At 38.7% G+C, this 26875-nt stretch overlaps 1 protein-coding gene across 1 annotated transcript; it reads right to left on the reverse strand.

Annotated features, from left to right (window-relative positions):
• Positions 1–219: 219 nt before the first annotated feature.
• LOC115412909 (frizzled-7-A-like) lies at positions 220–3694 on the reverse strand. The gene has a single exon (XM_030125587.1). The coding sequence runs from the start codon at positions 3215–3217 to the stop codon at positions 1517–1519; it is 1701 nt and encodes a 566-aa protein (XP_029981447.1). The 5' UTR covers positions 3218–3694; the 3' UTR covers positions 220–1516.
• Between the last annotated feature and the right edge of the window lie 23181 nt (positions 3695–26875).

Here is a 26875-nt window from a genome sequence, read left to right on the forward strand (position 1 = left end):
AAATGGTTCAAACCACCAGCGTGCGGCGTCCCACAGCGGATCGCCATGTGTTCATCAGCGCTACTTTCGTCCTATAACCTGTTTTACTGTCTCCGGGGGATAAAACTGTCCGTCTCCTCTACACTCTCTACAAATAGTTACATTCCACAAGGTAGTGACCTTTGACCTTCGGGATTGGGAACATCAAGCACAAGTATCTCCGGTCTCAACAGAAATGCATTCACTCTGTGTTTTTGATTGGATGGCTTTTTTTTTTTTTTTACATAGCCCAGACTGGAAAAGAAAAGAAATTAAAATCTATAAAATCTTCAGTCTGGTTTGTGAAAAAACCTCAAGGATAAGAACATAGGAAAGGATATTTTGAGTAAAACTTTGGTTACACTGGGATGATTACAGGTGAGAGCGTGTACACTCATCTTTACCCATCATAAAAGACAAAAAAAAAAAAAAAACATGAAAAATCCTCACCGCACCCACAGATCAGGACCGGATCTGCAAAAGAGGGGGCTTTGGATGTCTGAAAACTCTTTTTGATGGGAGATCCAAGAGACCACACACACACACACAGGGATAAACAATGAACTGCTATGTCTCAGTTACAAAGAATAAAAGCAAGAAACTGTGTGTGTGTGTGTGTGGTCTCTGGTTGTTAGATCAGATCTTCCTGTGGTGAATCAGTCATTTTTTTTAACACTTTCAACTGTGAGGGGTAACTGTGCAAACCGATACAGAACTTCATTCGCCTTCGGAGTGAACATTCAATACAGGAATAAAATTATTAAAACTGCACGAAAACAACAAGAGTTCTGATGTCTGCGCAGCCGCTTGGCACATACATGGCAGAGTCACAACAACAACAAAAACTAAGAGACAAGAACAAAAAGAAGAAGTTTTTGCGTTTATGCTTTGGATTGAAACGGACCGTACTGCATCCTGCCACATCGAAAAGGCAACAACAGTCACTAGACATGTACCTCTATGGTCCAGGCATCCCTAGTGGGTAAATTCACAGTCAAAGAGGGTGTGGCTGCTGCAGGGGTCAAACTTATGACCTTTTTTTTTTTTTTTTTTTTTTTTTTTGCTCCATTGTGCACACAAGGTCACACTGGTTGACCCCTTGCTCTTTTGTTTTGTGCCTTTTGCCCTAAGGTTACACATAAAGGACATTCAAAGTGTAATATCAAGGATTAAAAACATTAAATCAGTAATACATAGGCGGCTTCATACTAAAAGTTAACTTCTCTAGTCCGGCGTTACAGTCTGAGGACTATTTTTGCAAAAAATCCAGGCAGAATCTGATGATGAAGAAGATGAAAGATGAAGAAAAAGAAGCTCCAACTTGTATCAAATATAGGTTAAAGTCTGGATGTTTGTCCCAATTAAAAAAAACAAAACAAAACAAAATAAAATCAACCACATATGTCCAAAATAGTACTTAAATGAAAGCTATTTGACATCATTCCTGTTATTTTTCTTTTTTTTTTTTTTTTTAACGCAGATCGATGCGTCACATCCTCTACACGGTTGTCTCTCCATGGTTACTGTTGCTAAGGCGCTTGTAGAATCTCCTCCATGACTGCAGAGTTTTCCCGGACCAGACCCAGAACCCCGAGGTGATGCCGACTATCATGGTCATCAGGTATTTGATCATGAACACCGTGAAGTCGGGGGTCATGGGGGCGAAGTTGTGCACGGGGCAGGGCACGGCGAAGCGTTTACAGGTGTGCATGTGCCAGGTGCGCTCCCAGTGCTCCCTGAAGGCCTGCTCATAGAAGTAACATGCGATGACGATGGTGGCCGGGACCGTGTACAGGACACTGAAGACCCCGATGCGCACCATCAGCTTCTCCAGCTTCTCCGTCTTGGTGCCGTCGTGCTTCATGATGGTGCGGATCCGGAACAGGGACACGAACCCGGCCAGGAGGAAGGACGTACCGATGAACAGGTAGACGAACAGCGGAGCCAGGACGAACCCACGGAGGGCGTCCACGTTGAAGATCCCCACGAAGCAGACCCCGGTGAGGACGTCTCCATCCACTTGGCCCATGGCGAGGATGGTGATGGTTTTGATGGCAGGGACGGCCCAGGCGGCCAGGTGGAAGTACTGCGAGTTGGCTTCGATGGCTTCGTGGCCCCACTTCATCCCCGCGGACAGGAACCAGGTCAGGGACAGGATCACCCACCAGATGGAGCTGGCCATCCCGAAAAAGTACAGCACCATGAAGAGGATGGTGCAGCCCTCCTTCTTGGTTCCCTGCGCCACGGTCCGGTAGCCGTCATCCTTGAATTTATCCACGCAAACAACTTTATCCTCCAGGAAGAACCCAGCTGCGTAGGCCACGGCCACCATGAAATAACAGCCGGAGAGGAAGATGATGGGCCGCTCCGGGTACCGGAACCTCCGCATGTCCACCAGATAGGTGAGCACTGTGAACAATGTGCTGACGCAGCACAGGATGGACCAGATCCCGACCCAAAGCCGGCCGAATTTCACTTCATCCTCCCGGAAGTACATGATCCCAGCTGGTTTATTGGGCTCACAGGGGGCCCCGCAGTCTTTGACCCCCATGAAGCGGTAGCCGAGGTAGGTTGGCACTTCCAGCTGGAGGGGGCAGGAGAACTGGTGGTACTGGTTATGCTGGGGGGCACGCTGGTTGGGTCGGCCTATGCTTGGGGGAAGGGTCACCGGCTCTGGTGCGTAAGGGGACGAAGAAGAGGCCGGGCTGCTGGGTTCGGACGTGTTCTGACCCACGCAGATCTCCCCGGCTCCGTGCACCGGGAAAGCCTCGCATCGGAGCCGCTCCGGCCACTGGAACCCGAATTTATTCATCAGGGCTTCGCATCCCTGCCGTGCCCGCTCACACAGGGACCGACACGGGGGGATGGCCTGCTCCAACACGGTGCACACCGGCGCGTACATGGAACACAGGAAGAACTTTAGGTCCGCAGAGCACTGGACCTTCACCAGAGGGTAGAACTGGTGCACCTCCAGCCCGGCGTCCTCCTGGTTCGTGTGGCCCAAAAGGTTCGGCATGATGGTCTGGTTGTAGGCGATGTCCGTGCACAGGGGGATGGAGATGGGCTGGCAGAACCCGTGCTCCGGCACCGATATTCCCGTTTCACTGTTGTAATGTTGAGCGAACGCAAGTGTGCACAGAAGGCACAGCAGCCACATGATCCGCACAAACACACAGACAGTGGACCTGGCCGCCGCCATAGTTGAGGAGGAGGGGGGAGGGAAGGAAAAAAACTTTGATCCAAGTAGGGCGAGTGAAAAAACCAGCGAAAAAACAAAGACAATCTGCGCGTAAAGCCCCAACAGTGAGAGAAGGACGTGCGTAAAAACGGCTCAGACACCCAGACGCGACTTTTCCTCTAATTTGATCCACATAAATCCAACACAAACGTCCGTCGTGTCATGACTTCTTGATGGTCTTTGTAAGTGACTCCAAGCAGTCCACTCTCACTCCCGATCCGGCACAAATACAGGATTAACCCCCCCTCTGCTCCAATGGCGCAAAATCGGACTCTTCCAGCGCGTTCCAAATGCGTCCGCGCGCAAAGTCCAAAAGTCCCAAAGTTCACAGAGCTGATAATTCCATCTTTTTGGGCTTTGACTTCTCGCCGTGCGTCGGTTCACATGCTGGGCGGTTGGACTCCACTGCCTCGTTCTTCTCACTCCGTGCTATTCCGGCGGTTTTCAGGCGCCCCCTCCATTCAGCGGCCCCCTCCGCCGGAACGGGGGCGCCTTGAAACCGAGGCCGCGTCTCCGCCAATCACGGCGTTTGTTTTCCTACAGGATTCGGTCTTGATTGGCCCTCAGTCCCCATAGTAGGAAAATATGCTACAGTAATTATATTACACAAGAGATCGCACAGAATTATTGTTTTGGCTGGCTTTTCGACGCACTTTGGCAATAGATGCTGTTAATGAAGGGGGTTTGATTAAAGTGTTGCACAAGTGCATCGTTTTCTTACATTAAAGAAAAAGAAAACGTGAATGTAAGACAGAAGGATTCTTTCTTTTTAGATGAACATGAGCTACACATACAGTGTTTTAATGTGTAACAAGGTTCTTCTGTCTTTCTGAAGAACAAGTATAATTGCATTTTGCTATAATGAAATAAAGTGTGAAATCAAGGCTTTCTTTCTTTCTTTCTTTCTTTCTTTCTTTCTTTCTTTCTTTCTTCTTTCTTTCTTTCTTTCTTTCTTTCTTTCTTTCTTTCTTTCTTTCTTTCTTTCTTTCTTTCCTATCAGTGCCGTATTTCAGTACCTATCAGTATTTTGGAAAATGCAGCTTCTTTGTTCAGTTATTGAGATATTTTGGTGGAAAAGTCATTTATCTTGTGTTTTCTCAGATCAGTAAATTAAATATAGGAAAATATCTGATTTTCACAGAAAAATGAAAAATTCAAAGGCAATAAATTACTTGGGAAAGGTTACATGTAGTGGAAAAATCCATTAGTCAAGTGCCTCAAGGTTTTCTTTCTTTTTTTCTTAGAATAATTGAAGTTACATTCAGTAGACCAAGAATGTTAACGTTAACTTCTTAGACATTTCTATTGCACTGATCTAAGACTGAAAATGAAACTAACTATAATTTAAAATGAAAATCTCGCTGAGATTAGGGTAAACAAACAACATTAGCCCTTCTGTAGAGGCAGATCAGAGTTTCTAATGCCAATCAAAATCTATTTTATCATTCTAGGGTCTGAATATGGCTGTGAAGCGATTAACAAAAACACACCATGCTACACATTAAAAAGTATATATCTTTTATATGTTATTATTCCAGAAAACTAAACACCTTTCCCTGTGTTTCTTAATTACACTCTCTGCACATGAGCCCTTCTTAATATCAGGACTCTTTTGCAACAGAAGTCCATTTTTTCCTCTGAGTTGTGTTTACTAGTTGAAGACTCTCTCTCATTTACACTATCAGCAGCTGTGAAGTGGACTCTTTTCAATCTCCTTAGAGAATCTCCACAGTCACTCAGTGTGTACACCACAACCACCAGGTCAGTGAACACACCATGAAAATAACCTCAAGAAACCCTGTTGGATTCAAGTACCTGTTGCTGCTTAAAGGGTTTCATTCCACACATACTATGTCTGTCTATTCATTTCCTATACCTACTTATCTGGTATGGTGGACCAAGGCCTAACCCTACTTTTGTTCTGCTAAAAGGCAGTGCATTCAGAGTAAGAAGCCTCCATTAGATTCAGCCCCGAATGGATGTGATCGGTATCAGTTTAAACATTAAAAGCAGCCGTATGGTCGCGGTGATTTCAATCTGCCCAGAGGTAACCAAGTGTGGAAAGTCTCAGCAGTTCCTGGTGGTCTTGCTGCATTTGGTGTGTTTCTACCCTGAATGGGAAAAAAAGAGGGTGGGGGTAGTTTTGGGTGGGGGAAGGGAGAGGAAGAAGCAAGAAGGTCGAAGAGGGCAGAGAGAGAAACAGAAGGAGAGAGAACAGGAAGGAAAGCTGAACGGCAAAAGCAACGAGGAGTGGAATTCCCTTCTGTACGGTGGCCTGTACAAAGTAGACGAGATTAGAATAATACATTAGAATAAAAGGAGTCTCCACCGCATACTAAACAACATGATTAAGGTTCTAAAAAGTAGACACTTCTTAAAAACTACAAGTAGAAACAACTTAATCTTATTGCTAATTTATGCAAACATTACTTATTTTCCAAAACCACTTATTTATATAATCTATGTCATGTAATATATTTATGTAAATCTATCTCATATATCCACAATGCATCCTTTGTGGAGGTTTGTTGTCCTGAAATATAAGACACAACGGTTCAAAAACAGCTTTGTTCCTGCTGCTGTAACAGAGTTGAACAAGCTGTAACAATATATAGCACATAATTCATTTATTTGTATACTTATTTATGAATTAATCTTGCATTTATGTAGCTATTGATTGGGCTTTTAACTTCTTTTTATCAGGTTTTTAACTTCTTCAAACTTCTTTTAATCTATTTTTTATCTTTTAATCCAATCATTCTTTTATCGACCCATCTCTTGTAACTTGGAGCACTTTTATTGTATCATGTCCAGAGTCAACTCATGTCTTGGTTTCATGTTACGTATCATGTTTTGAGAAATATCAAAAGGACGTCATCATCATGTAACTCCAAAACATATCTACCTATGGGTATAAATAAAGTAACCTGAACCATAACCTTAACAAATAGAACACTGTCCCCGATTACAAGGTTCAGTTATAATGCAGTATTTTTAACTTGTATCTTTCATATAAAATTGACCATATTAAGTTTATGGAGTTATTTAATATAAAAAACCTACATTGGAGGTCATATTTACAATGTGTACGTCATAGGAAACACTTTATTATTCCATAAAAACATGACATAAGCAATAAAGTCTAAGCAGATTGTCTTTACTCATGCTGTAGATTTATTGTTTTTCACTAACAGATTGGTTTCACTGCTTACAGAGCAGCTGTGTAATAATTAATGACCAGAGCTATTAAAGTTATTGATCAGGAGGGATGTTAGTACACTGTGATTTCCCAAGAGGGTTTTTGTCCGACAGTATTTGATCAGTGTCACAGTGTCACTGACGTTGGGTCTTCAGTGAATGGCAGCGAGAGCTAATAGATGAGCAGATGACTGGATGAACAGATAGGAGAGGGTCTAAAGTATAAAGCCCACTGTTTACATACATCTGTTTTATGGTATCATCCAGTTTCCTACTTCAAACTAAAACTCAAAAATGCTTATTTTGACAGTTAGTCAAAATAACGCTGTGTCTTAAAGTCTTCACATGTTGCGTCAGCTAATAGTTTACATTGTAGCTTTGTTAGCCAAGCTCTGGTTTTAGACAGAAAACAGCCACAGTAAAACCACAAATCACCTCTGTTTTCTGAACGGTTTGTGTAGTCAATAGCTGAACTAAAGATCTGGTTGGAATCAAACAAACAAGGTCAGAACTGTCACAACTTAACCCATAAAGACCCAAACAGCCACTGGTGATCGAAACTGACTATTGATTTAAACTGTTTAATACCTGTTGATCCACTAATCCTATCAATACATGTAAATAACTGGTGTAAAATACAGTTTGTCATCTTCTCATAGTCATCAGATATGACCCATTTGGATGTTCAGAGGCTCTGTAGTTACCACGGAAACTCTGTCACCTTCTACAACATTGATTCACCAGTAAAATCCATGGAGTTGGATCAATGACAGTGGATGGACACACTGGGTTTATGTCCAGTTAATGACAGATTTAAGTGAAAAAAAATCACTTTTCTTGCAGTTTTCACTGCTTTTGATATAATAATCTTTGAATTTACTTTCTATAAACATTTACATGACCAGTGAATTAAATACAGGAAAATACCTGATTTACACTGAAAAAAACTCAAACCAAAGAGGATAATATTACAATAAAAAAACAAAAGTTAAATATACAGAAAAATGTGTTTGTGAACTGCCATAAAAGTAGTACTGGGTCTTTATGGGTTAATCTGAACCATGGATCAACAAGTAGCAACTTAGCAAAGATAATAGAATCCCATAATAACTTTATACCTTCATAAGCCTCACCCGAATAGAAGAAATGCTGTAATTTCATCATCAAACATCAAACATTCTTTTCATTGACAGTAGTGTCCAGTGGTGCTTCTATTTGTTTCACTTCTTTTCTTTGACTCTAGTTGTTTCTCAATGGTTCTCATCCCATCTGGTCACTTTCTGATGCTTTTAAATTCAGTTCATATCTACAATACTATACATCGGCATCTTTTGCTGAACTTCCAAGCTCTTTATTCTAAACACTGTAATCATACTTCTAGGTCATTGTTCAATATTTGGAAGTAGAAATACTACAAATAGCATCACTAACCCTTCAGCCCCTGGTGTGTCTATGGTGAGTATTCTGAATGTATATATTTTGGATATATTTTATATATTTTGAATATTTATAAAAATGCGACTGTTTGCTCAATAGGAAAAATTTCAAAATGTGCTGGTAGAATAGACAGTGTTGCAGTGTTGTTGTGATTTTCCTTTTTTTTTTTTTTTTTTTAAATTTTGTTTTTACCGAGTTTTGACTGTGTAACCGCTTTTTGGAGTTCAACCAGGTGCCAAAAAGCAGTTGGACTGATTTAAATAAAAAAAGAGCCCCATAACGGAAACTACTGTGCCAAAACACAAATCCTTGTTGTTGTTCAGTGTGTTCCAGTTCACAGTTCATGTTCAGCATCCTAAATCTGTTATTGATGTACATTCTTAGTAAAAACCTGTGAAACTACAATTCCTCGCTTTGTCTTTTTCTGTTATTCCACCCTGTTTTGACACCGAAAACACACAGTAAAGCAAAACCCCTGAAAGAAAGGAACACAAGCACATACTCACAGCAGCTTCTATGACACTAAAACGGATGGCAATTCACAGCAGCACGTTTACCTGGAATCATGTCTCGGGGGTTAAAGGTTTAAATCATCACATGTGAGGTTAGTTGTGAACAAACCAGAACAAAATAGTACATTTTCCAGCTGTGTGTAGGACAATAATTATAGTTGGGTGTGATGGCCAAATTCATGATCCAAATTTTCCGTTAATTTAAGTATAAATTACAAGTACATGTACCAGTTGATGAGCTGTTTCCTCCTGCTGCGCACTGAAACTATTCATACAGTAAAAAGATGTTCTTCGTTGCTATACTTTTGTTAGGGTCTGTCTCTTCTGTCACATAAACACAGCCGCACACCCTCTGTTTCTTTCTGTGGTGTAAAACGCAGCATTTAGTAGCCGCAGCAGGTCAGACTGATGCACTTTGGCGTGTGTAACTGTAGCTGTTTGTTTGTGTGAGTGTATTTATGTGGACAGTGTCTGCAGTGGTCAGGCCAATGGAGGCAGTCCAGCAGGTTTGCAGACAGTCGGTCCCTGTTTGGACTGTGGTTTGCTTCAGCAAGACATCTGCTGGTGAGAAAAAAGTGTTAGGCAAACAACAACGAGATTTACAGTAGACTAAGACGAAATAAACAAATGGGGCAGTATTTTGATGGTTTAGACTGTGCTTGCTCAGTTTAAGAGTAGCCAAATGCGTGACCACCATGCAAAGCATTTGAGCCCCCGTGTGAAACCCAAAACTGAACAACTATTTAGATGTGGAGTTGACATGAAAAAAAGGCATTTTCGCTCGGACTGAGGAGGTTTTCCAGTTTGAGGACAGCTGACATGAAATGTTGGCTGACCGAGTTGGTTTAACCTGCACATTAGGTGTTTTTGTGGGAGAACTGGAGTGTAACATACATGTTGACATAACATGTTTGTATAGAATTCATGTTAATTTGTGGGATCTTTCAACCAAATGCAGCTGGACTGTTTGCATTTGCATACAAACTACAACTATACTCACCAGCCACTGATTCAGGTACACTTGACTAATACTAGGTGTAACTAATAAAGTGGCCGGAGAGTGTATAGTTGTGGAAAAAATTATTTGTCCATCCTTGTTTTCTTCAATTTCTTATTCTTGTACAACTAAAGGTACGGTTGTTTGGTCAAATATAATGATAACAACAAAAATAGCTCATAGTAGTTTAATTTCAGAGCTGATATCTAGCCATTTCCATGTTTTCTTGATAATAACCAAAATCATTTAAATTCTTACATCAATAGCTATGGCATTGTGCTGACAAAAACAGTGGTTTTAGGCACTCCATGTTTCCTTTTCTGTCTGTTTTAGTCACATGATACACACAGGAGTTAGTACTTAATTGCATAACCATTGTTTCTGATGACTTTTGATGGTCTAATCATTTTTTTCTGTGACTGTATATGCTCCTTTTGTAGCTGTTTCAAGTCTGTTTCAAGGTTCGATGTGTTGTTCATCCAGAGATGCTCCTCTGCATACCTCTGTTGTCACCAGTGGTTATTTCTGTTTCTGTTGGCTTTGTATCAGCTCGTATCTTTCTGGACATTCTCCTCTTCCCAGAGAACTGGTATTCGCTGCACCATTTTCAGACTCTCTCATGAAAATTCCAACATATCATCATTCTGTATCCACAGTCACTTAAACTACTTTTCTTTCCAGTTCAGATGAAATTCAACATCAGTCTTTCAGCCTAAATGCATTGAGTTGCTGGCACATGATCTGCCTATTAGACATTTGGGTTAACATTAGGCATTTGGATTGTATTCATGGTCAAATAGATATCATCCTATATTTGAGAGAAGTTAAAACAATGAGCACTAAGCTGCATCATCTGCACTTATTCTCCAAGTCACCCTAATTGTACATCTGTAGCTTCATTTCATTGGATGTTATGGGCAGTAAAAGGACTGAAATACATCTAAATGGACTGAGATGCATCGACATGGCAGCAAAAGTTTTAGATCATCAGTATGCTCTGAACAAAGTGTTTTTTGGATGGGTTAATGGCTTTCTGAAACTGTCCTTCCCCTTTCTGGAATCTGTAACTGGAAAAAGACCAAGAGGAAGTGCAACCTGGCCTTTGATTGTGACTGTTTGGAGCATAGACTGTGTTTAATTAGTGGACAAAGTAACATGACATCACCTTTTGGTTTTTGAACTACCATTTTGAAGTCAGTAGTTTGTGATGTTGGCTGTTTGGAGTTGGAAGTGACCATATTTGGACAAAAAGATGCAGGGCTGGGGGGATGCTAATGCTATGCGCTAGTTTGCTAACTCTAAAACTGTAAATTTGATCAAACTCTGCACACAATGTAGCTGTCAGTTGGGAAAAAAGAAAAGAAAAAAGAAAGATTGAAAGATTGACCTCCAGATCATTCATTACAATTTCCACATGAAGCAAATGAGAGCAGACTGACTCCTGGAGAAAACGTATTGACTTAATAGTTTTAGAGAGAAGGTTAACATAACTCTGTAGCCTCTTTTCCACAGCACTTCTGTTATGGGAATATTTCACCGTTATTCTGGAACGACGTCTGTGTAAACACAATGGTGGATCATTTGGCCCCACCTCCGTCTCTAACACCTCTGTAGGTAGTAACAGAGCCGTGATAAAGGTGGAATCATGATTCTGGAACGCTATGTAAACCGAACACCTCTGGTTCCGCAACCAAGGTGTGACATTTTGATGACGTATTCCGAGTGTGACCAAATATTTTTAAAAATGAGCGTTTACTTCTCCAATTACGATCATTTCTAAGCAGCACATTGGGCAAGAATACTGTGTTACCCAACCTCACGGAATTTGAAAAATTGTTGCATAATGGTGATCCATGTAAATTTATTTCTAAAGTGTACTCTGTTTTGATAAAAGAATGTCCTAAACCAAAGATTTATAAATCCAAAGAAAGGTGGGAATCAGACTTAAACATCACAATTGAAGACGCCCTCTGGTCCGATTTGTGTGAGAACAGCATATCAGCCACTATAAACACAAAATATAGGCTTATCCATTACATAAACCTGAACTCTCTGATGTATGTCTGATATATGTATGATGTGCAGTAGAAATTGGTTCATTTTTACATTGTACTTGGTCGTGTGTGAAAGTCAGAGATTTTTGGCTGGGCCTGTGTGATATTTTGTCTAATGTTACCAAGAGTTCAATACCCCTGGATCCTGAAATCTGTCTAATTGGCAATTTTATGAAGATTAATGAACCACTAAACAAATATCAAACAAAATTCCTCGAAATAGCCTTGGCAGTAGCTAGAAAAATTATTGCTGTTACATGGAAGTCTGATTCTCCCATTCCTTTAACCAAATGGTACACAGAGATGAACAGTTGTGTCCCTTTAGAAAAAGTAACATATAGCCTAAGAAAGTCATATAAAACTTTTGTTAGAAATTGGCAACCTTACTTAGACTATGTAGGTGCAATTGTAACTTAACTGGTCTTATTGTGTCATGCCATGTGTCCTTTTGAACAAAAAGTAAGAGCAGGAGTCTCCTTTTTTTTTTTTTTCTTTGAGTGAGCAGGGGAGGGAGGGAGGGAGGGGGGCAGTATTTGTCACATTTGTTTGTTCCATTGTTCTTTTTCTTTATTTGTAAAATTAAAATTTGAAAACCAAAGTAAAATAATTTTTTTAAAAAAATGAGCGTTTACAGTAAACAAACATATCAACGTGACCAGAAGGATGTCAAAATGGGGAGACACCGAGATCCGCAAGTTGTTGTAACTTTGGGCTGAGGACTCTATCCATGCCAACATTTGTGGAACGGTGAAAGACTCTGGAGAAATTAGCAACACCGCTATGCTCAGGGTATTTCTGACGTGCAAGTTATATGTCACACTATACGCTGCGTCACTGCCCCTTTGATTTCGGAATGCTGGTCTGCTGTGTAAAAGTCCAGCCTGTCTCACCTCTGTTCCTCCTTTGGCTTGGCTGCGGAAATCAGTCAGTGGTGGAAAAAAGGAGGGATCCCCATCTTGCCTTTTTTCTGGGATCTCTGTGTAAAAGTGGCTAATGAGAGTGAGGGCTTTTTGCAGCAGTATCTAGTGCAGTGTTTTTCAACCTTGGGGTCGGGACCCCACGTGAGGTTGCCTGGAATTCAAATGGGGTTGCCTGAAATTTCTAGTAATTGGTGAAAATAAAAAAATAAAAGCCTAGTAATAAAAATATATGGTGAGTTGACAGAGACAATCCCAATCCATAAAAGACATGAAAAACTGTGAAGCTGAAACTGAAGCACTGTGGTTCTGTTTATGTTTCAAATGTTCATTGTGGTCAGTTTCAGATGCTGCAGCTCTTTAATAATTCATAGTTTGAGTTCTTGTTTGTTCAGTATTAATTGTCAGCCTTGTAAATCCAAGCTGGACTGACTGTACATATCCTGACCAAGGAAAATAAAATTCTCACTTTGTGCAGTAATCTACACCTGGCTTTACTGCCTCCGTCCATAATAATATACATGATATAGCCTAAATGTCGTCTAAAATTAACATTTATTTGCAACATAGTATAGCAAACTATTACAAGATCAAAATAAATTAATTTTAGCAACAAAAAAAAAATTCTCCGTTATGAATGTCTGGGGTCGCCAGAAATTTGTGATGTTAAAATGGGGTCATGAGCCAAAAAAGGTTGGGAACCACTGATCTAGTGGCTGTCTGTGGTATTACACTTTAACCTCTTGAGACCCAGTAATGCATTAATGTCCTCTGTAGGGGACAAGAGTTTCACAGCTTTATTAAAAAAATACTGTCCACTTCAAAGGACATTCCATAAAATAAATAAACAAATAAATAAAAATGTATCTGAGAAAACTGTTTCCCATCAAGGCAGTTATTTAATGTAAAAAAGGCCAAACTTTTACTTTCCTGGGTCTCAGGAGGTTCAAATACAGCATAATTTTGGAGGTGAAATCCTGGCTCTTTGGTTTGGAACCATTCTAAATACTTTTCCCTTTTGACACAGTCACTCAAGGTCATTTGTTTTAATCCCAACTGTTAGGATGTCGGTAACTGTAGCCTCAGGACAGATTTGCATGTTTCAGTTTTAAAGTCAGATATACTGTACATGTTCTAACTCTCCTCTCCTCTGTGTAGTCAAACAATGACTCGCTGCATTCCCTTGTCTCCTGCCTGGATTCCTGATCTATGTGTCTGTGTTATGTATAGCATTAAAAAAGTATGTGTGGACACTGGTCTGAATGGGGGGAGGGGAGATCGGCCTTAAGAAGTCAGTAGAGAGGGAGAGGAATGCAGGCAGCTGGCTTGTGTCTGTCAGTCCAACACAGAGGGCCTACAGTATAACTAGTCTGCACATTCATACCCACACACTCGCAAGTACAAACACACATATGGTGATGAAAAAGCGATTTATTTGGGCCAGCAGTCTTCAGTCCAGTGGCAGGCAACAGGAAGCTCAAAGGCTGACATCTCAACAGCCATGGAGAACATAGACGGTAGTAAATAATACAGGAAAAGCCCACTGAAATCTTATCACAAGCAAACTGTGGATGGTGAGTTGTGTAGGAGAGTTATGAGGCATTAAGAGAGTAATTTATGACTTAGCAATGTGGATATACGTGCCTTTTACCACATATAATACATACCTGTTCTATCTCCAAGTATTTTAATTCAAATGTGCAATAACTTGTTTTTACCTTCCAGTACTTTTATTATTATTATAATTATTATTACTTTTTTCTGATCAGTACTCTGTTTTACAAGTGTGTGTTTGTGTTTGTCTGTGCAATAACTGTTTTTATATGTTTTAGCTGTGTTTATGTTTTGTTTCTGTTTTTGTTCATATCTTTTTTCTTTGGATTCCGTGACTCAAGGAAACGCACAAGAATTCCAGTGCACCTATACTGCGATGTAGCTCTGCAAATGGCAAATAAATTCTATTCTATTCTATTCTATTCTATTCTATTCTATTCTATTCTATTCTATTCTATTCTATAAACTGAGATCATCAGGTAGTGAAGCAGGGATCGGTTTCCTCCCTCATGACTAACATCTAACAGATAACATAATATGTGTCATTTCTGCTGCTTTTTCAATAGAAGTAATAATAAAATAGGGCTTAACTCAGTGGTTCCCAACCTTTTTTGGCTCGTGGCCCCATTTTAACGTCACAGATTTCTGGGTACCCCAGACATTCAAAATGGAGACATATTTCTTTTGGAGATGTCGTAGCCCAGGCGGGTGAAGAAATAATAATAATAATAATAATAATAATAATAATAATAATAATAATAATAATAATAATAATAATAATGATAATAAATTGTATTTATAAGCGCCTTTCAGGGACACCCAAGGACACTGTACAGCAAGATAAAACGGACAATGCATAAAATACAAAGAAGTAAACAAATAGATAACAGAATAATTACGATATTTAGAAATGACGATGTAAAATGGAGAGGAAATGAAATGGAATGGAATCTGAAATGGAAATCTTTCCATTCTCTGTTCGGTCCAGTTTTGTGTCTGTATCTGGGCAGGCTGAAGTGTAGTAACGCACACGGTCACATGATCAGGTCAATCAAGATATGCCCTCTCAGATGTTATATCCTGCATTTTATTTGAACTTGATTTTCATTAGGAAAAGTGTGTGGTGTTTTAATTATAATGAAATATATAATGAATCTTTAAAAAAATGTATTAGTTATTTTTATTTTTTTGTAGCAATTACTAGAATTTCAGGCGAAAAACACTGTCTTAACGACAATCGGCACCATGACGATGTTGTTCCATCCGCTTGTTAAGTCTGACATCATTTCTGGGTCCAGTCAACAATAGTGGAGCATGTACTGTATGTTCATTTACTATAATTATTAAATATTGTGATTATGCTAATTCAAGATTTTGTGACTGAGGTGTTTTGTGTTTGTATGTGTCCGAATGTGAATGCAGCAATGTGTAGCACTGCTATCCAAAAAACAAAATTTCCCGTACGGGACAATAAAGTTTATCCTGATAACTTCTTTGTGCTGTGAAGCATCAGTTAGGATCAAAAGATACAAAATTAATTTAACTCCATTATAATTATTTGTTGTATTTTTAACCCTTTCATGCATGAATTATGAGAACCTTAGTCAAGATTTTTTTTTCTGGAGTGTTTTTATACCTCCTTAAGCATAAAAAAAATTGCGATTGAGTTTTTTTTGTCATGGAGTTAAAAAAATGTCCATGCATTTAATTTTTTAAGTAAAGAAACATGTATTTAAAACGCAATATCAGAAAGTAAAATATAACAATGAAATAAAAACATTTTTAAGGCTGCTAATTTGATGTTTTCTCACATTTTACCATACTCTAATGCTAGTTATCACCTCATAATATGCAAAAAACAACTCTTTTTGTCTAACAAATAACAACTGATTTGCACTTAAACATGTTAGTGCAGATCAGGTTTATCAAGAACAGCAAAGTTATAGTAATTGTATGAATTGCAGTGTATTATGGGATGTTGCAAAAGTGTCCACTGTGTTGGCTCATATGGAACTAAAACAACAAAACCTATGAATATACAATCGAACAACTGGAGAAGAACTGTCCACTGGAGTGACCACAATGCATGAAAGGGTTGATCATAGTAGATCACACATAAAGGAGATACACTGAAAAATGCTAAATACAGAGGATAATATTAGAATAAATGGTGACAAATCACTTAAGAAAGGTTAAATAGAGAGAAAAATTCATTTGGGAACTGACACCAAAGTAGCACTGGGTCTTTATGGGCTAATGAAGATTTAAAAACACACACCTTTAAAGACAGACAAAATAGAAAACAGAGCACACACATTTATAATAGAAAACAGAAAACAGCAGAGCAAAGTGCAGATAATAATAATAAATAAATCAACACAGAAGAGGAGGAGAGGTGGCACGGTGGCACATCACATGTAGTATTGCACCATATATTACGGTAATAGCACTTTATGCTGTTGTTGTAGATTGCATAGCTTGATATAATACCAAATGTAGTAATAGATTCCTGGGCAAGTTGGACTGTTTAGGAGACTGAAGGCCTGAAGGGAACAACTGTGCTCCATTCTGCAGGTCTGGACTCTGATACAGATACTCTGTGACAGATGGTTAGTGGCTAAACTGTCGTCCACCGGGAGGACAGATACCTGGATTATCATTTGGGCCTTTCACAGACAATATGTGTGGTTAGTTTCCTTAATGGCAGGGAGTTCCTTTGGCCCATTGTCCTTCCTGCTCTCTGGAGCTTTGTGGTCATGAGCGCAGAGCTGCCAAACCACACTGACATGTCAGGAAAACGCTTCCATTACAACCACATCTCTGTGATTAGTCCGGTTAAAGTCAGCAGTGGACATACACACCTGTAGTTCTGTTTGGTCTCGTTAATACCAGGACAGAGCGACATGATCTGAAGCTGACGGTGATGAATGGCACCTATTAAGAGTGACAGTGTGGTCAGACGTTTTAATGACAATGTTCAAGCTGTGCATCGCAGTAGAAGATGAAGCAGAGTGGAGGCTGATTGCACCGGAGGGCGCCCATCCTTTAGGTTAGATAATGAAACTAGTTTGTCCTGTTTTTACTGGGGTTTGTCACTGAGAAGCTGCAGAGAAGTGATGTGATCTACTTTCCCAAAGGCAGGGCGGGGGATGCTTATACTGCAGTGGTTAAATGTGCGCTCATGGCTATGTAATATTTTGTTAAGACCTTTTTTTATGATCAAAAACCAGATGGTGTGTTATCCAATGCAACACTTCCTGCTTCCTCGGGTTGCACATTCTCCAAACCTTCAACACTATCATCCAGCGCACCTTTGTGTAGCTTTATCCCCGCAGTGGAATGCAGACTATGAGGGTTGACCTTTCGAGGGAGTCTACCTCCTCGAGTTATTTCCTAATTAAAATAAGACCTTTCTCAGAGAAGTGTGTGTTAATACTGCTACAAAGGAACCCCAAACAGATGGTTGTGGGGGTTAAACATTGAATTCAGCTGTTGAAAAGGCCGGATCGGGCCCAATCTCAGTAAACATCAGTGCGCTGCAGTTTCTTATGTTAAACTGTCTGAGCACCGGCCAAAAAAGAGGTTTGGAAGAGGAAGTCTCAAGTGCTTTGTTCTGAGAGGAGTTTGAGAAGAGTTTGAGCATACTTTCTCTGCCAGTATTGTGTCAGGGTGCAAACAAATGGCAATGTGTGGCCAGTGCACTTTGGGTAGCTGGTAGGAGCAAGTTTCTTTTGCAAATATACTCAAGGATTTACATTAATCTGCAAATATATACATATACTATAGATCCAGACAGATTATCAGTGTATCTGTTGTTTGATGCTGCCGAAATAAATTAACTTGAAAATCTAAAGTGGTGAGTAAAAGCATCAACTGACATATAATGTTCAATAATTGTTTAACTACTAATCTTATCAATACATGTAAATAATTCAGATAAAATGCAGTTTCTCAGCTTTTCATGGTCATCAGATATGACCCATTTAGACGTTCAGAGGCTCAGTAGTGAACATGGAAACACTGTCATTTAACAACATTGATTCACTAGTAAAACCCATGGAGTTGGATCAATGACAGTGCATGGAGACGCTGGGTTTATGTTCAGTTATTGATATAGTTGTTAAAAATGTCACTTTTTCTTAGGTTTTCCCTGTTTCTGATTTAATAACCTTTGAATTTACTCTGAGTTTTAATGAGCATCATCATGATCAACAGATTAAACATAAGAAAATACTTAATTTATACTGAAAAAATGCTGAATTCAGAGGATAATATTATAATAAATGGTGATAAATCACTTAAAGGTAGAGAAAAAATTCCTTTGGGAACTGACACCAAAGTAGCACTGGGTCTATATGGGTTAATGAACATTTAAAAATACTTTAATAAATGGCAGGAGTTGGAGATGTTTCTTTTTATGTTTTGCTGAAAAACGTTTCTCTCTTCTGATATAATAACCTTTGAATTTACTCTGAGCTTTTATGAGCATCTACATGATCAACAAATTTAATATAGGAAAAGACCTGATTTTCACTAAAAAAAAAAGCTAAATGCAGAGGATAATATTATAATAAACCATTTTGGAATGGTTAGAGGCAGAGAAAAAAATTATTTATAAGTTGCCACAAAAATAATTCTAGGTCTTAAAGGGTTAATTCCTCGTCCACACTAATGCAAATATTTTTGCAAAACAGATTTTTTCCCTTATGTTTGGCCCTCTCATCCACATGTAAACAGCATTGTAGGTCAGATTAAAAAACAAAGAAACAAAAAAAACAAAAAACAGAGAGACTGAAAAATCATGGTGTCACATCCTATTTTGTTCATGTCTATTATAACTTTGTGTAATGAAGCTGCACCTGAATCCAGATATATGAGTCAGTATATGACCTGCAGTAGATCGAAGTCAGCACCGATACCTCTAGGAGATGGACTGGACCGGTGTTATGGACAAATCCACATCATGTAAAGAATATACCTCCACAACCCAACACATAAGGAAACTGAGGTTTAGAACTGAACTTGTTGCTGCTTCACCGTCATGTCAGATTAAAGCAGGTGGGGGGGTCAAACAGTGGCCACATACAGCCTATGATGATCTGAAGAGGGACAGAGCAGTAAAATAATAACAGTGAAAACACCAAAATTACATTATGAAAATGTTTACATCTACAAAGTTTCCTTAAAAATGTGAATAGCATGTGAACAGCCTAAAATGTCTTAAGAAAATAAATGCAATTTTAACAACATTCTGCCTCATTTATCATTTACACGTGTGTATTATACAAGTGACAGATCACAGTTGATCTATAAATATTTATACTGCCTTCTACATATTAATACTGCCTTTTTTTCTTCTTTTGACCTATTCTTTTTTTTTTTTTTTTATTCTTTTATGGTGTTTATCTAATTATTTTTAATGTGGCCAAATGCATTGTAATTTTGTACTGCGGTGCATCTCTGATGTAATGTCTGAATGACAATAAAGAAATCTGAATCTGAATCTTTAATACATTTAGTAACAGGCAGAATGTATTTAAATTACTCACATCCTTGATTGTCGATATCTGAGCATAATTTTTGTATTTCACGAATTCATCCCAGGGGCCACACTGGACCCTTTGGCGGGCTGGTTGTGGCCCATGGGCCGTATGTTTGACACCTGAGGATTAAAGCCTCTCTGTTTGCTACGTCCACCATGGTTTGTCTAAGTGTTTTAGATCAGTTTGGACTTGTATTTGTGTTGTTGTGTGGACAGAAGAAGAAAATATCTGTATTAGTGTGGACACGTCCAACAGGTGGGACAGTCGGAGTAACCATGGCAACAGGAGACACTGTACACGACAACACTGACAGAAGCAATAAATCTTATCGAGTAAATTGTATTGTTGTTTTCTGACCACACACAATAGGCCTACTCTTTTATTCACCCTCCCCCACTGCGTACACACACACACACACACACACACCCACACACACACACCCACACACACACACACACACACACACACACACGCACACACACACACACACACACTAGTGTTGGAAGTGATGTGCTAATTGATGCAAAGTAATGGAGGGGGTGAAGTCACAATGGCTGCTCCGGCCAAGTTTCAAACAGAGCTTTGTGTCAGCTTTGTTCACACTAACTTACCTCCATTTAGACTAAATGTGTGTTTCTGATTTCAGTCTTTCTGTTTCATATTTCAAGGTGCTGAAAAATGAAGAGGAGGAACAGGAACATAAAGAATCTCATCCGAAGGGGGAAAACTAGGGGGGAAACACAGAGAAGGAAGAGGATTAGAGGTGGTGGTGGTGGTGGTGGTGGGGTGGGGGGGACCTCCTGCGGTTTTGAGGTCAAACACACAGCTGTGATCATCACCTTTAACTGCAGGACACACACACACATGCACACACACACTCTACTGTGATCATCACTCTCTGTGGGAGATTGACCTGAGCCAGATGGTCGCCGCTCTCTCTGCTTTTAGGACTCCTCTGTCAGCCATGCCCACGCTCAACGACTGTTCTTCACACTCTAACTCTGCGCTTCTTAGAATACACTCTCCACAGTTGATACGTTTCGAGGCATCAGTCTTGCATCATGGTGTGAATGAGACAAACAAAGTCAACTCAGTTTTGTGTCAGTACGCTGTGAGTTGTGTACGTATTCTGTTGTTTCAGACTCTTCAGTGTGGGACATCCTACCTGTGTTTTATGAAAATTTACAATGTTTTTCCAAAATGACGGCTAAATTCAATTAGAAGCTGAGGGATACAAGCAAGAATGATTTTTGATGTATTGATTGGTGCCTAAAACTGATTTTGATTTGAATGTAGGCAAGGCGTATATAAGCATTTAGCTCCTGCCTAAGCCTGTTCAGTCTCAACAGAATTCAAAGTCTGTTGACTTAAAATCAACCTCATTCATTGTACGTTCTGTACTATGGAAGATGACTGAATAAACTTCAACCTTAATTAAAATGATTAGCACAAAATAATGACTTTGTGACCATCTAGGAGGCTAAAACTGGTGAGAAAATATGAATAAAATCACCTCTGTCCAAATATTTTAACCTTTTCATACATGAATTGTTAATAAACTAATAGCATTTTTGACATAAAAAAATATCAAATTAGATTTTTTAATTGAATATATTATTTCTGTAGCATAATACACCACCATTCATTGTACTGAATTCCATGCGTCTACAGTTTAACGTGTAATGGTATTAATTTTTTAAGCATAAACACATCGATAAAACATATTGCTACTTTAAGAAAATCAATCCCATTTCATTGTTCAGTTCAGCAACAAAACAAACAAAATAATGTTAATTTAGTGCCTAGAAATAAAACAGATTTCAAGAAAACATGAAAACTTACTGATACAGATGAAAACAAAATATGACTTCTATCCTCTTGAGACCCAAGTAAATATTTTACCCTTTTTACATGAAATAATTGTCTTGATTGGAAAAAGCATGATGCAACAATTTTTCAGATGCAGTTTTTATTTTATTTTTATTCTTTTATGGAATGTCCTTTGCACGTAAAGTAAGTGAAAAAGCTGTGAAACTCTTGTCCCCTTACAGAGGACAAAAATGCAATTGCTTTGTCTCAGGAGTATATATTTGCATATTTAAAAAGGAGTGGAAGGAAGTGTAAAATGTAACTGTCAGCTGTCTGGTGAATGAAACAAAATGACATAAACCATAAGGATTAAACTGTGAACACACGCTGTAGGTAATTAGAGATTTCCTTTGTGACCATGTGTTTTAGATTTATTAAATATATCAGGGTAAGGTACGACTTTATTTATCCCACAATGGTGGGAATTAAAGTGTCACAACAGCATTTACAGCAGTGGTTCCCAACCTGTTTTGGCTCGTGACCCCATTTTAACATCACAGATTTCTGTCGACCCAGGACATTCAAAACTGAGACTTTTTTTTTTTTTTTTGCTAAAATTAATTTGTTTTTGATCATGTAATAGTTTGCTTTACTATGTTGCAAATCAATGTTAATTTTAGACGACATTTAGTCTATATAATGTATATTATTATGGACGGAGGCAGAAAAGCCAGATGTAGATTACTGCACAAAGTGAGAATTTTATTTTCCTTGGTCAGGATATGTACAGTCAGTCCAGCTTGGATTTACAAGGCTGACAATTAATACTGAACAAATAAGAACTCAAACTATGAATTATGGAAGAGCTGCAGCATCTGAAACCGACCACCATGAACATTTGACTGATAAACAGTACCACAGTGCTTCAGTTTCAGCTTCACAGTTTGTCATGTCTTTTATGGATTGGGATTGTCTCTGTCAACGCACCATATATTTTTTATTAGTAAGTTGTTTTTTGTTTTTTTTTGTTGTTTTTTTTTTAATTTTTGTCAATTACTAGAAATTTCAGGCGACCCCATTTGAATTCCAGGCGACCCCACATGAGGTCCTGACACCAGGGTTAAAAAACACTGATTTTACAGTAAAGTGAGAGGAACAAATATAAAAGAATTCAATGGCACAACAATTAAGAGTTTTTTTTTTTTTTTTTATTTCACGTATTAAACAAAGGAAAAAACTAAGAGAAGTACTTCCCTCTTCGGTGGATTTTATGCCATCACAGGAGTCATCACTGCAAATAACATAGCTTTAATTGACGACTGAATAATTGTCCACTGTAGTTATGTCATGCAGGAAAGGGTTAAATGCTAATCAATTACTCCTGATTAATTTTGCCAGGTCAGTGGAGTCCAGCTGTGCTTTTCTTTATTTCATATCCAGATACTTGAATGTGTTCTTTCCCATGGGTTTGACTTCCTCCACCCAAGAGCACATGCCTGTGAAGATATCGCCAAACAACCCAGTGCCTAAAATGTTTTATTAGACTCCAGACATGTGTTTTCAATATTCTTTAAATACACTGCACATTACACACACATGCACATTACTTTCAGTCTGCAGCCAGATAGTTAAAATCAAACCCCACCCTTGTCTAAGGACAATGAGCAATGAGATCAAATTCAGTCATTTTCGGGTCAACAAGGGTGGACGAGAATTTTTTCCCCCTTTTTTTCATGTGTTTGTTTAAAAACTGAGCTGGAAAAAAACAGCAATGAGATCAAATTCATCATATTATGAAAAAAATCAGTAATTACATAAACTGAAAACATACTCATGGTGATATCGTTCTTTGCCAGACACATAGAGCTCCTCATCTCCTCAGAGAGTTTTTTATTACTGCCACACACTCATGTCTGATCCTCTTGTCCTTCAGTTACCTTTGGAAGAGAACCCCAGCCCATCAGTGACGTCTGTTTGGCCTCAGATAGCTTTTGTGATGCAGTATCCCCAGGTGGCCGCAAACTGATTGAAATCTTTTAACCTGAAAACCGCTGGAGTCCTCTCCCCATGTTACAGAAAAACAAAGGGCTTATAGATCTAAAAAGATGGGAAGTGCCGACAAAAAAAGAGCATCAAAACATGTACTTATGGCTTAACTGTAAATGCATCTTTTTACCTCCAGGGTTAATCCAACAGGGCTTAGAAGTTTTGTCTCTGCTGACCTCCAGTGGCTTCACTTCTCACCTTGCTGCAGGTGTGTTCAGGAACTGTGGGACAAGTGAAAACAAGCTAGTGTGAAGTTAAAGGGGTCATATTTAGCTAAACCCACTTTTATTAGTCTTTGGTTCTTTTATTTGTGTATTTGGACCCTACTAGTTCATAAAATTTGAATTTGAATCCTCCAGGTGCTGCAAAGCTATCTTTATATTCATTTTGGCAAAAATTGAGTGGATTTCTACAGCCTGTTTTAATTCCTGCTTAATTTGCTACGTCTATAACTAGTTACATCATGATATTTGCACATATGAGGTAAAGACTTCTGATGAACATTTCTCAGAGTACGACATAATTGTTTATCAGCAGCAGCAGTTGTAGTAAAAACTGAAAATATGCCCAAACTTCGAGCCGATTACCTAAAATGTTTAGTTGTTGGTTGAATGGGACAGAGCAGCACAGTCAACAACCTGTAGGGGGCAGAGCCTGAAGTGGCTCAAGTGGCTCAAAACAACCTTTCTGGTGTCATTACTCAGAAGTAGGGTTAAAGATGGACCTGTGGAGTTGAATTAATGAAGAATTCAGACCCAAGCAGAGGATTTACAGTTCATGTAGACCACAGGGAAATGCGTTAAAAAGCATAATTCCATTTAAAAAACAAAACAAAAACAAAAACAAAAAGCAAAATATCACTCATTTAAGTTGTTCTAAAAGCAGTCCATGTTGTATTTTACTTCCAAATATTTTTAAAAAAAATCTATTGACGGGCTGAGGGATTTGTGTGTCCACTAGAGGGAGTAGTGAGTCACTCTACTGATCTCTGGTGAGGAAAACTAACACCACAGAGTCTTTGAGCAAAGTATCAGAAAGTGATCAGATGGGATGAGAACCACTAAGAAACAACTTATAGAGTTAAAGAAAGTGACAAAGTGATAAAAGATAGAATCACTGTTGTTGTTTTCACCACTGGACACAGATGTTAAAGAAAAGAATGGAGTTTGATGATGAAATGCCAGTGTTTCATCTACATGGTTGAGTTTGATTGTGAGGCTTATGAAGGTATAAAGTTATTATGGGATGTTATCAAGGGAGTATGCTTGATTTTGACATTGGTGGGGGCACAAAAGTGCCCCAAGTGCTCTGGAAGAGACCCACTATTAATCCTTTGTGTGCCATAATCATTGACTAAACACTATGGACAGTGGTTGTATTGATAGTGACTACACAGTAGAGGCTGGATATTGGTAGGGATGGGTCCCTAGCGTCCCTACCCAATCCTGCGCCCCTGGATGTTATTATCTTTGCTAAGTTGCCATTGTTGATCCACGGTTCAGACTAGACTGTAACAGTTCTGACGTTGTTTGAACGGTTCCAAACAGATGTTTAGTTCAGCTACTGACAACACAAACTGTACAGGAAACAGAGGTGATTTGTGGTTTAACTGTGGCTGTTTTCAGTCTAAAACAGAGCTAAGCTAACAGAGCAAAGCTAACAAAGCTAAGCTAACAGAGCTATAATGTAAACTATCAGCTGATGAAACATGTGAACAGTTCAAGACACAGTGTTATTAAGAATAAGTGTCAAAATAAGTGTCTATGAGTTTTATTTTGAAGAAGAAAACTTGACGATACCATAATGCAGATGTGTGTCAATGAGTTTTAACCTTTATTCAGTGAGTGATACAATCTGTGGATACATACTGTTGACTCACTGGTGGTTTTGGTAATATGTAGCATGTTCTGGTACAGTACTGTTCTACATAAAACCACTCTGAACTTGATGGTTTTAAAAACTTGTAAAAAGTTTCAAAACATATATAAATGTATTATAAAATGCAGAAATAAAATCCACTGCCGGTGTATGAAACATTGTTAAATAACTATTAAATGCCTTGTGTGTGTATGTGTTGACATGTGAGGAAGTACCAAAGTTCACTGAACTGTCATGTTACATGGAAACAGTAATGAGATGCTATAATTTATGAAGGCTTTGACAACCTGTAAAGATGTCATGTGTGGAAAAGTACAAAACAACGTCACATGACACAGACCAGCCGTGCAGTTCAGGGGTCAAAAGCTAAACTCAGCCTCAGGCTGTTTGACTAAATACCACTTCTGTCCATCAACTCCTCAGTCCATAGCTCAGATAGTGTCTTACAAAGACTTGAACAGCTGTTTTTGAGGCAACTTTGAAACTGTTTTTCTCCACATAACCTAGATTCTCATAACCTTTCCTAAGTCATTTATCAGCATTTATTATTTCATCTTCTGCATTGTTTAGTGGAAAATGAATATTTTCTTAAATTTAATTTACTGACAATGTAGATGTTCTTAAAAGTTTATTATTTCATAAGAGTAAATTCAAAGATTAACTGAATGTCCAAATGGGTCATACCTGATGACCATGAAAACATGATAAACTACATTTTACACCAGTTATTTACATGTATTAATGGGATTAGTGGATCCAAAGTAAGTTTAACATTTTAGACTGGTTGATGCTTTTGGTCTCCGGTGGCTGTTAAAGTATTAAACCAGTGGTTGGGAAACGTTTTCAGCTCAAGACCCAAATGAGAAATTTGGTGTAGCCTCAGGACCCAACATTAGAAGACTATGTCACATTTTTACAGACTCTTCCAAAGTCAATTTAGTCTCCGAACCGTTCTGTTTAATGTCATTACCATCTTGTAAGTCATTTTAATCTTGCTACAGCTTTTATAACTGTGGTCTCTCCTCTGCATCAAACATGATATTTCGGGTCCCAACACTAAGATTAGGAAGCACAGTTTTACACCATGATTATAATGATGACGATGATAATGATGATGAAACAACTCTCAGTATGTGCATAAAAATACTGGATGGAAACATGCACATAAATGATCAATTTCTTTTACAGATTTGTGTAAAACTTGGTGAAATTTTTGATATATTTAGATCATAAATCCACCTAACTTCAGCTTAACAGTGAATTTGGCTAACACTAGATAATGATCCAACACAAAGGTGAACACATGACCATTCAAACAGAACCTTTACTCAGCATGTCAAATTATGATGTATATGAAAATAAAGCTTTGACCATATTGTGCATTAGATGATACAGTTTGGCTGCATTTTGCCAGTTACAGACTAAAGTAACTTATTAAAAAAATAGTGTTTTACATTTCACAGGCCTCCCATTTGATAATTATACATGGTAGCACCTCATCAGTAATTTTTTGGCACACAAAAAAGGATGCAATAAAATAAATTTAACAGTTAATCAGATCTGAGATTTAACAACATAGACAGATCTGCTGCAGGAACAGTGGCAAGAAAAAGTACATAATGAACCCATTGAAATGTCCTTGTTTTCTGCATGAATTGGTCATAGAATGTGGTC

Source organism: Sphaeramia orbicularis, chromosome 21 (assembly GCF_902148855.1).
Source record: "Sphaeramia orbicularis chromosome 21, fSphaOr1.1, whole genome shotgun sequence".
Classification (NCBI taxonomy): Eukaryota; Metazoa; Chordata; class Actinopteri; order Kurtiformes; family Apogonidae; genus Sphaeramia; species Sphaeramia orbicularis.